Here is a 12305-nt window from a genome sequence, read left to right on the forward strand (position 1 = left end):
AAATTAAAATAGATGAAAATGAATTTTACCAGACTAGACATTGCCAGCTTCTGAAAGTGCAATGAATGAATTACCAAATATATCAAATGTACAAAAGGTTATCAGCTCTTTTTTTGAAAGGTGCACATCTGGAGTAAGGCCAAGCTGTATACTCTATAACCCATATTACACCCATCAATCATACACCAAAATAAAGGGACATAAAGGTTATTTGAACTATACCTAAGATAGACAATGTCTTTTTTTTAAATAGCCAGTATAAATAGTGAGGAAAGCTGGGGAATTTGTTTTTCTGTAAAATTCTAACCCTATGCAAAATATGAAACTGCAGAGTGCCACCATAGTGAGACAACACTTTACTGTGTATACTGTGCCTCATTATAATATGATATTACGGGTCATGTTCTGATGACCTATCAATTAGCCCATTTCATAACGAATTTAACCGAGCTGCTCCGTAATTATCTGAATAACCTCCCGAGTTACTTTATACTCCAGCCAATCAAATGCTGGTGGGCACATGTACATAACAAAATGGCATCCATTGTTGTTTAGAAATATTTCAGAAATAAAATTAATTAAGTGATTGAAATTTATATGTAAATTATCCATAGACTTTCAAAAACAAATCTGATAAACTCATATGAAATGCATTTTATTAGAGTGATGTTTTGGATGCACAGAAATAGTTTGAACAACTTGCTCTTTGCCTGTCAGGATTAAATTTGTTTACTTCAACACCGTTTCCTTACTTACATGTACATGTCCAGATGTAAACAGCTCAAAGCTACTCTCTCGTATGGGATTGAAATCCACCCTGGTTTCCAGAAAATAAGACAAGATGGTTCCAATATTATATTTCATCAATATCGGCGGCAGCATCGCTGTTGAATATGCATTTTTCAACTCTATAAATGATGTTGAAGTAGTTACAGAAGTTGATGCTGATGCTAAAACATCCACCATATTTTGCCCACCACCTATCGAGTGCCTATTATGGTCAGCTGATCACCCTCCACGTGATCAAAATTCCGAGCAAATTACGAAGTTCACCGAAGTCTGCGTGAAATGGGCTATTAGCCAACAGAAATGCAGCTTTCAGAAATCTGAAAGTGAATCAAATTATTTGTCACACATTGATGCTGTTTAGCCATAATAGTCTGTCTTCAAAAACATGAAGATATAAGACTTCATCTGACTGGCTGATAAAATCAGCAATTATGCTTATAACATAGGTTACCAGAACATGACCTCTAACAGTGGAGACCTGATTTTAATGAGACTGACCTTTTAAGAATAGACCTGGGTCGGTCAATATAGTAAAGCAAAAAGAAAAGCATCGCTGTCAAGTCCTGTGCCAGAACACCTTATAAGAACAGACATGGGTCGGTGAATATAGTAAAGCAAAAAGAAAAGCATCGCTGTCAAGTCCTGTGCCAGAACACCTTTTAAGAACAGACATGGGTAGGTCAATATAGTGTAACAAAATGAAAAGCATCACCATCAAGTCCTGTTCACCAAAACAAAAACCATTTAAGAACAAACCTGGGTCAGTCAATACTATCATGCAAAATAAAACTAACAACCTTGATGTTCTGTTCACCAAAATACTGTTAAAGAACAGACCTGGTTTAGTCAATACAGTCAAGTGAACAGAAAAGTATAACCTACTGGGCCACTAGATCATGGCTCCGAAAATGATTGAGATCACCGCACAATAGAAATGTTTTATACAACAACTGGACATGAAATAACAATTTTTTTTATATGCAACTGTGATCACTGGGTATATTCCTACCCCCAGGGCCTCTGTACCTTGGATTTTAATACAGAAACTACTGAGATTCATACCCTATAAACTACTATACATGTACAAATTGATGCTGGTCACAAAAAGACAAATTTATACATGCAAATAACAATAGCTTTGCTATCCATCCCCAATATCCAAAAACTTAACCCCTAGGGCATAACTTGGAAACTATCAAGATTCACAGTCTACATGTATAACCATATACTGGTAATAAAAAGATAACATTTCTGATATCCCCTGCCCCTAAGAACTTAGCCCTTAGGTCATAACTAGAAAACTATCAACAGACCCACCTTACAAGCATAGAAACACTTATTCAGCACTGATCAAGCACAAAAATGCAAATTCAAATATTCCGGTACAATCAAAATTTGGCCCTTGGGTCTATTTTTACTAATCTGGGACATGGGCACTTGCAGAGGAGGGGTGGGTGACAAGCACTTAAGTTTTACATGTACTTGAATTGGATGCCACTGCAATTATATATCACTTCACTTTCCTTGTGGTGAGGCAGAGAGAGAGAGGCGAGGGTCAAATACTGTACTCACAGTAACTGAGAGAATGCTGTATAACACAGTACAGAACAAATGGAAAATTGTATACATGTCTAGAAAGTACATGAACAAAATGCTATTTATTCATGTGGTACTATAGTGAATACATCATATAAATTCCATGGGCATGAATTTCATATAGGAAAAATCAATTGAAGCTATGGTAGTACTACATGTACAGTACATTAAGCAAGAAATCAGTAAATTGTCAATATTATTATAGTGTATTAATGTCATATCTCTTTCATGGAAAATTCATGATTTATCTAAATAGGGGATAAGAAACAGTAAAGAAACAAAGTTATTATGAATCCCTTTTCACAACGAAACTTAATCAAATTTTCAACTTCATCGATCAGAATCATAAATGGACTACCAAATATGCTTGCTTGTAAGTTCAGTCCAACTGCAAACAACACACACTCTGACCTGCCATCAAATAATATACCAGCAGATCAGGGTATATCTTTGTTCTAGTGATTACAAACTGCATTGATCTAGATTTGCTAGGGCATCATGCAATGGCACATCTGGGTCTGTGCAGTTTGACTCAACTTCTAAGTAAGTGCATGTTCATATGGTGAGTTGACTTGTGTTTGTCATCACAGTATTTGAACTTGCTGCAGGCTAATGCAAAACTGTTTTAAAACCATATTAAGGTAATTAATGTGCCTAGCTAATTGTCAACCTTCCCCCAGGCTACTGCAAAATTGCTTTTCCCAACCCAGATCTGATTTTATTCCATGCAATGATGATACTGACCAGATACAATGTTATTTTAATATGCGTATTACATACTGGCATTGTAGCTTCTCATAGGTCATTGGTTCTTCCTGGGGTTTTCCCGGGTTCTTCCTCCACCATTAATACTGGCTGCCATACATAGCCTATCGTGTGCTGAAAAATGTCATTAAACCCCACAACAACAACAACAACAACAACATACTGGCATCATCATTGTTTCAGATATGAGGCAAGTTAAGACTGCAAATCATGTTCTAAACATTTAAACTTATTATTCTGTCCACCACAAGAAATACCAATTAGTGAACTTTTATTCTACATAAGCAATAAAATTACACACAATTTGAATTTTTAATTAGGGATTTTCTACGATGAGTGGGAATGGGACCAGGGTCAATCATTTTGGAAAACATCAGACCATTAGGAACAAAATTTCCAGGTATAAATTAATAAAATTGGGAATTCTGCACTAATTCTGAGCATTTTCATCAGGACTGGAGACAACATGTATTAACGCATCTTCAATTATTTAATCTTAACATTACCGAGTTGAAAAATCTTTACATGAGACCCAAGCCATATAAAATACATGTATATTTACAACGTACCAAGCCATATAAAATACATGTATATTTATAATGTACCAAGCTATATAAAATACATGTATATTTACAATGTACCAAGTCATTCTAATTTATCTTAATGATCTGTAACTACTATGACATCTGCTTCCACAAAATTTATCATTAGTTGTCATTCAGAGGGGGAAACAGCTCAATATCTGCCTGATGATATGTTCAAAATGATCAATTATTTAATCCCTAGTAACCATGATGTATGTACATATTTAACGAGGCAACAGAATACATGTACACTGAATGAAATTTCTATGACAGATCTATGACAGATCTCAGATAATGCTATTTATAATACAATAGCTCTACTATACTAATTTGTGGTATAAAAAATGCCAGCAACAAGCTGGAAATAATTGTGATAGATATACCTGTACAAAAATAATTATTTTATCATGTCCCAATATATACATTAAATATGGTAATAACATAATTAAAATATCTAACATTAATCAGTGGCTTATCATACTCATTCATATATCTGACCAACATAGCAAAGGAACAAAGTGAATGGTGTAATAGGTTCCTGAAAAATGTAGCTCCACAGGTAGGCATGTTAAATAAAAGTCAAGTCAGTTTCAAAGTTCATAGTGAACTTAAATTCCTGAATTGACCCTCTAAGGTTTGCTCATGGATAAGCAGAAATTTCACCGCAACTTGCAATGAAATCACAACATTAATATATTACTAATACAAAAATAAAATTAAACTGAGTTTCAACATTTTGTTTATTTAAATAAATGTCAGTTTTAAATGTTAAAAAATCTTGTTTTATTCTCACTCTGTTGTAGAACTAGAATGTATACGCATTCACATGCAAGAAAATTGATATAATACACAATGTTTTGCTGGTAAACACGATACTTGTTAAAACCACTTGGAGTAATGTTTTAAACGATCTTTAGATACTGGATATTGAAAATCAGGTAATTACAGTACAGTAATACCAAAAATGGGAAGAACTTCGTTAAAAAGATTCATTTCATAACAATTCCAAAAATTTTCCCATGTATAAGTTTAAGTGATTATTTAATAACCACATTATAAACAGTTTCTCTGTTGCTTTGTGATGATAAGGTAATAGTCTTTTGATGTATCACAATAATATAATCCAAAAAATTCTTTTCTGAAATCACTATAATTCCAAATTAATGTTCCAGTCCAAGAGTATTATAGATGAGCACTTTGTATTTCCAGTAATAATACTTTCAATAACTAATTCAACCCAAATGAAATACTGAACACAACAAAAAGACTGATTCTGTCTCAGATGTTAAATGCAAGAACATGTAATTTCTCAAGTACACAACTTTACATAAATAAATTAAGACACAATAGCAGAAACAGAATGAGGGTCAAAAGTTCATTTCTAAAAAATTCTAATTTGTCAACAAGATATCTGTAACTAATATTATAATAAAGAATGTGGTAAACACCGGGTAGACCAGGCTTTTTCATGGGTAAATTCCAATATCCTAGACCCAAAACCAAAATAAAATCTTTCCCTCTATTGATAATGATCCTAATATTTAACCCCCACTCATAGCGAAGTACTAAATGTGTATTATTTGTTTACAAAATAAAAGTGAATGGTCAATTACACAATGAAATTGATTTCACACAAGGTCAAGTCAAAATACAATTATACATACCATATAATCAGGGAGAAAAAAAACTAACAAATTAAATATACATAACACCACCAATATGAACTAATGCTGACTGATAAGTTGAACAAAACACTGAAGTACTGACATCCAGAATAGGTATTTAAAAAAATGGTATATAAAGCATATAAAATGTATAAGAGAAACAAGTCTGTAATGTCTACGTTTACTCTGACATATGTAATCAGTGACTAAATGTGACACAATAAAAATATGAACAAAATTAGTAATACGCACGGACCAGATTCCAAAGTGCATGAATTGTATTGGATTTTATGATTAAGAGTAGAAGTTGCCAACAATTTCTTTTTCACTGGCAGAAATGAGTGTCTGTAGCCAGGCAGTTGTTTTGCAACACTGCACCAGTTACAACAATTGTTGGAATAGTTATGGTACCCTCTAGACTGGTTCTGGCACATAAACATCAAAACTGTATCTTAGAATAACATAAACATTAAAGCTGTGTGAGCAGTAGTTACAGCAACTCATGCAATCTATTCCCCATTGAAAAATCACTTTTTTTGCTTTGTACACAATGGTTACAGCTTTCAATAAGGGTACAGGACAGACATGAGGACAGAGCTTTCCTTACCAGCCTGGAGCCAGGTGATTTACCTGGCCACTTTTACTTTACACCCAGCTACTTTAAAACAAAACCTGTATCCCTGTTGTGAGAGGTCCCAATCCCCCAACCCCCCTGCCTACTTTTGCAACTCACCTCCAACTTTAAATTTAACAGAAGGCCCTGAGGATAATTAATAATAATTTAGTAGTCTTTCAACATCTTGAAAATAAACATGAATTTCATCAGCACAATTGAATCATTCTCTGGCAAAAAAAAATTTTCAATCTGAAATTAGAGATGACCTGGGCACTAAGTTATCAGACTTTCTGAGCACTAATACTCATTTTGCTAATGTTACAAGACATATTCATTCCATTAAAGAAAACATACCTAACGTTAACCCACTTCTGCATTCTTCTGGCTACCATCAATCTTCAAACAAATAAAATCTTTCTCCACTGAAAAATATGGGCTACCAAATTTTGTTGTGGGTTCTTCGATGAAATGAAATGGCTAACAAGTTTGAAAACTTGATTACTTGATTAAGCTTGTACATCCTTCAAGGCTTAAGGCATTATATCAAGTACAGTATAACAAATCCTATTAAACTTCAACCTGTGCAACAGTGTCAATATGGGCTGACAACTGTGTGAGATATTACTTAAAATGTAGCCCCTAGTTTGACCCTGAGACAAGCTACATGGTTAAGTGCATGTTGTACAAGGTAATATAATTTGGCTGTCCAAATGTTTATTTATATTACCGATAAGGGGATTTCATACTGTCAGAGATTTCGCCGTACTTTACAGATAAAACGTCAGACTCCTGTGTATTTATTTATGTTACCGATAAGGGGATTTCATATTGTCAAGAGACTTCGCCGTACTTTACTGATAAAACGTCAGGCTCCCGTGGTCTTACTGCCCAAATAATGGCCTTGTATAGCGTAGTCAAAGTTTCAGGAATATCTCACATACTTGGCAGCCCATATTGACAATCTTCCACAAACTGATATGCAATTCATATACTTACTGTGTTGTTTTTATCCTGGTGGAATCAAAATCTGACACTAGCAAATGGACGCATTTTCATGTTCCGTTGACATGCATTTGAATTTGTTGAAATGCGATGGTAGTCAAGGTATGCCAAAGTATGTTCAAGTAGGTTCATCTGGTTGATGTTTCTTGAACAAAATGAAACGATGCTTACAGTGCTAATAGGCATAATATATTTGTATTCATTTCGTTAAAGAATAATATTTCAACTTTACCCGATTTTGGCATTCCCAGCTTTCATCACTTTCCAGCCAACTGAAATGTAGGCCAACAAAACTTGAAAAAAAAAGTCCATTTCTTTTGTGAGAATTTGGATTTATTAGAGAAAAGACATCAGAGTAAGTAAAGTCTGACTAAAACATTATGACTTTACTTTGTAGAAAAAGCGTCGTTATTGGTTGCCAGTTGTGTGAGATATTCTTGAAAATTTGACTTTCGTTATGATGTTAGTCGACATCAAAACAGCGAATTACAAGCAAAAATCCGTCAAGGCAATATATGCAAATAAAAAAACTTCCCTAAACCTGAACTGTTCACACTGCCACCCTCAAATATATGAATGCTAGTCTCTCTTTCCCGACTAACATAACACCGACATTATGTGAGTTAGTTTTGAGGGGTCAACGTAGATATAAATGTCAAATTAGACAATGTGATACAAACCATCAATCAGCCATTCACATCGTGAAAACACGTTGTAATTGCCCAGACCATCGCTGATAGATCCTTCCGTATCTGTCAGAATTATCCTCTTACCACATTTCTCCCCGATGGTGGGGATTACAAGCAAATGAAGGGCCAAAATGAATGAAGCAGTTCGCCTCATCGCGAATCCCCTTATGGCCATTGCACGAAGAGAATCGAATTTCTCAGCATCTTACCATTTGTGGTGCAAAGTTACCAAGTGCGTTTTTACTAAATACTGCTAAGCCTGACAAAGCCAGACAAAGCCCGACAAAGCCTGACAAAGCCACACAAAACCATGCAAAGTCAGATTAAAAAAGAGGGTATATATTGTTCATTATGTTGATGAAACAATTAACTTAGCCGAAAGACTAATAAAAAATGACACAATCATGTTGGAAATGTTTGTCATAATTTTATAAATTGTTCTTCGACTGATTACACTGGACAACAAATTTTTACAAAAGTCATGTTACTGAAATAAAATTAGTCAATTCTTATCAATTTTTATGTGCTGAACACGAATATGACAGTCAAATTGCAAAATTGGCTCTAGTTTTTTTGTAATCTGCAAGAAATTAATGTTTACATAACGAAATGCATTCCAATAGTAAAAGGTCAACTGTAATAGCCTACCTATAAAAAATCAAGTCATTGACTACATCTTAGATTTCTTCGCCTGTCTCTTGTACAGCTGTTCGGGAGCATCTCTGAGGAGTGTCCAGCAGTAGTCAGCCAGCATTGTAGTGGACCATTTTCCCTGGTATCTTTGTTCCATTGTTGCGATATCTTGATGAAAACGTTCGCCGTGTTCATCACTAACAATACCACAGTTGCTAGGAAAGAAATCCAAATGGGAATGAAGGAAGTGAATCTTTAGAGACATATTGCAGCCAAGTTTCTTATACTTCATCAGCATGTCTTCTACTAGTTCCTTATAGTTTTCTGCCCTAACATTTCCGAGGAAGTTTGTAGAAACTAGGCAAAAAGCATTCCATGCTTGTTTCGCGTCACCTTCCAGCAAGTTGTTGAACCGGTCATCTTTGAAAAGCTCTCGAATCTGAGGACCCACAAAAACTCCCTCTTTAATCTTTGCTTCGCTGAGTCGAGGGAATTTTTCATGCAGGTATCGGAATGCTGGCAAAGTCCGGTCAATGGCTTTCACGAAGTTCTTCATCAAACCTAGTTTGATGTGAAGGGGTGGTAGCAAGATTTTCTGAGCCTCAACCAGAGCTGGGTGTTGGATATTCTTCTCTCCAATGGCTACATTCTGCCTGTGAGTCCATTCCTTCCTCATGTAGTGCATTTCCCTTGCTCGGCTATCCCACTCGCATAAGAAACACATGTATTTTGTATATCCTTGCTGCAGTCCCATTAAAAGGGCAACTACCTTCAAATCACCACAGAGGTGCCAGCTGTACTTGTTATACTCAATGGAATTCAGTAGCTGCCTTAAGTTATCGTATGTCTCTTTCATGTGGACAGCATACGCTACTGGAATAGATGGAAGAATGTTTCCATTGTGCAAAAGCACAGCCTTGAGACTCAGTTTCGAAGAGTCCACAAATAGTCTCCATTCTTGTGGGTCATGAGTGATTTTTAAAGCATTCATGAGGCCCTCAATATCGGAACAGAATATCAGATTACTTTCCTTTCTGAAGAAAGGCTCCAATTGCTGGTGGCGCTTTCGATATGCAGTAATTGTGACATCTTCTTCTAGAAGATTCCATTGTTGGAGTCTTGATCCTAGCAATTCTGCCTTGTTCTTTGATAAGTCCAAATCACGAATCAGGTCATTTAGTCCTTCCTGTGTTATTCTGTGTGGGGTTGATGATGCACCACAGTGAAAATCTGGATCACTGCATGCTGATGGAGCAGGAGAAGAACAGGTCGACTCACCTTTGTCTTCGTCAGATGAATCAAGAGAATATTCTGCTGGAGGTTCTGGAATAGGAAGTCCCTCACCATGTGGAACTGGTCTCAATGCAGACGGAATGTTTGGGTAGACTATTCTCGACTTCTTTCGCTTCGTTATTCTGCCGGAAAGAGGAGGAACCAAGCAGAAGTAACAGTCATTTAGGTGGTTGCTTGGCTCTCTCCACACCATTGGGACTGCAAACGGCATTGATGACCTTTTGCAATTCAACCACTGTGAAAGCTGTGTTGTACATGTAGCACAGCATATATGCGGAGCCCAAGGCTTGTCTTGGTCACCAACCTTGCATCCGAAGTAAAGATGATATGCCTTCTTCACTTGAGAATTGATACTTTTCTTCTGGTTGGCAAATGTCACTTCCCCACAAATATAACAAAAATTGTCCGCGGTATTAACACACTTTCGAGGCATTACTGTTCTTTATTGTACGTAAATGGATAAAATAATAAGTTTTATGTAACAGTAGCTTGAACTGTCTCGCACAACGTCTAAAATATTTTAAATGCTGAACCTATCTGATTGGGCTTTGTATAGTACACTGCTTACGTCAGCTTCAGCAGCCGCCTGGCATTAGTATAATAGGCCTACACATGTATAGTACACTGCTGACGTCAACTTACTTCAGCAGCCGCATGGTATTAGTATTGCATTGCATCAGAAAATGATGCAATCAACTGTGGATGATGTGAGCATGATGGTATTATGCAATGTTACATCATTATTCCGGATGTTGCTGCAGTCCTACTGGAGAAATTTACACAGTGAAACATAGAAAATGAGGTATATGAATATCTTCAAAACGAGAGCCAATACAAATTTTTCACGGTTATATTCGTGTTCGGCACACCAAAATACTACAGATTAGGGCCTTTTCAAGTCAGTAATGATTTCATTGTTGACCAGTGTTATGGAAAGAACATTCAATTTTCTAATATATGTTATAATAGGAAAAATACAGTTGAGTTGAACTTCATCAATTTAATGTTGATACACTTTATTTCATGTTTTAAAACTGTGCTTAAAAAGACTTAGAACAATAATTTTTGTACATATTTATAAATTTTTATTTAGTGACGAGGCATGCCATATTTGATAAAAATCTGAAATCGATTATAAAGACATTATGTGATACTTTCTGTTGTTTGTTGTTGTAGGGTTTAACACCATTTTTCAGCACAAGATAGGCCATACATGGCGGCTAGTATTAATGGTGGAAGAAGAACCCGGAAAAACCCCAGAAAGACCCACCGACCCAAGAGAAGCTACTGGCAAGCTTTCTCACATAACCACATTAGCCGAATCCGAGACTCGAACCGACGCGGACAGAGGTGAGATGGCAGTGATCCGTAACGGTGAGCGCTTTAGACCACTCGGCCCCCCCCCCCCGGTTGTTTTATAATGTTAATAAATATATGCTGAGAATTATTATATACTGGTATGTTCTCAACTTCTGTGAAGACTGAATGCATGTGTGTTTTTCATAATAATGGAAAATTGGCTTTAGTGATCTCATTTTATTAATAAAAACCAAAATTGCTCTATCGGCTTTTGTTTAACTGATTAATCCAGGTTCACGTCTTTGTTGACGTAAATCGTCAAACGGAAGTCAGTCTGTTACGGCTAAATGATCACTTGAACAACAGATGGTTGAGAAAGAAACAAAAAAAAAAAAAAAGTTTGTTATGTTAAAAAAAGCACCGCAAAACATTTAATTAGGCAATACGTTTGACGGCTCCGGGAGTAAATCCCCAAAATGTACCACCTGTATACATTTAAAAAAAACTAGCCAATTAAAACCATGCCAAATGATACCTATTTATACTAGGGGACACGTACATATTGGTTTATCATTCAAAAATTTACTACGTGTTAGCGTCATTGGATATCATTTACATCTCTCTGAAATATATTTCTTGTTTATATTTAACAAACATCATATTTAAGTTTACATTACAAAATAATTAGTGCTTCTGCTCGAAAAAGGCAAAAGACGAACTGGCCCTGTGCTGTATGCGGACTTATCTGTGGTATTGGATCCCTTGCTTGTGATAATTGCAAGTGTTGTATGCACGCAAAGTGTGATGGTTTGACAATTAATGATTTAAAAACTATTTCTGGACAATACCCTTATGAATGTCGTATGTGCAGTCGTACAGCCGACGGTGGAGTGTACAACTATGAAAGTGCAATGAGCAGGCCAAATACGGTATTTATTATTATTATTATTATTATTATTTATTATTATTATTATTTTGATTATTATTTTGATTATGAAAAAGCGTTTGACCGTATTGACAGAAACACACTTATCATAAATTAGCAAATGAAAATCGTAGTAAAATGCTTTCTATACTAAAACCCATATATGCAAATTTTAAAGTTTATGTGAAAACGCCAAATGGCTTGCAATAAATATGTAACTGCCCGGCCGCGGTGTTTTATCACCTTTTTTATTTTCATTATTTTTAAACTATATATTCCTGACTATATTAACGGTGTATCGGTTCAGTAAACTATTAAAGAAACGAATCTACTGTTTTCATAAGGAATGGGAGAAGTTTGATTTAATCATGTCGCGTGTGATGAGAAATTCTTAATATAGTACGTGAACTCTTGATCCTCATCGGGGTTTTATTTTGCGTTTTACTTTGC

General features: G+C 35.6%; 1 protein-coding gene across 3 annotated transcripts in view; it reads right to left on the reverse strand.

Annotated features, from left to right (window-relative positions):
- The window catches only part of LOC149777776 (multiple epidermal growth factor-like domains protein 8), a 151497-nt gene extending 143562 nt beyond the window's left edge, over positions 1-7935 (reverse strand). The window contains exon 1 of one of the 3 annotated variants that reach the window (XM_089938810.1): positions 7697-7935. In XM_089938810.1, the coding sequence (XP_089794936.1) occupies positions 7697-7880 (184 nt within the window). In that variant the 5' untranslated portion in view covers positions 7881-7935. Of the gene's footprint in view, positions 1-6368; positions 6539-7010; positions 7124-7696 lie in introns of those variants that run through there. The other 2 variants (XM_089938812.1, XM_089938811.1) reach the window with 2 other exon arrangements.
- Between the last annotated feature and the right edge of the window lie 4370 nt (positions 7936-12305).

This window comes from Sinohyriopsis cumingii, chromosome 17 (genome assembly GCF_028554795.1).
Source record: "Sinohyriopsis cumingii isolate HCF-2022 chromosome 17, ASM2855479v2, whole genome shotgun sequence".
In the NCBI taxonomy this organism is placed as follows: Eukaryota; Metazoa; Mollusca; class Bivalvia; order Unionida; family Unionidae; genus Sinohyriopsis; species Sinohyriopsis cumingii.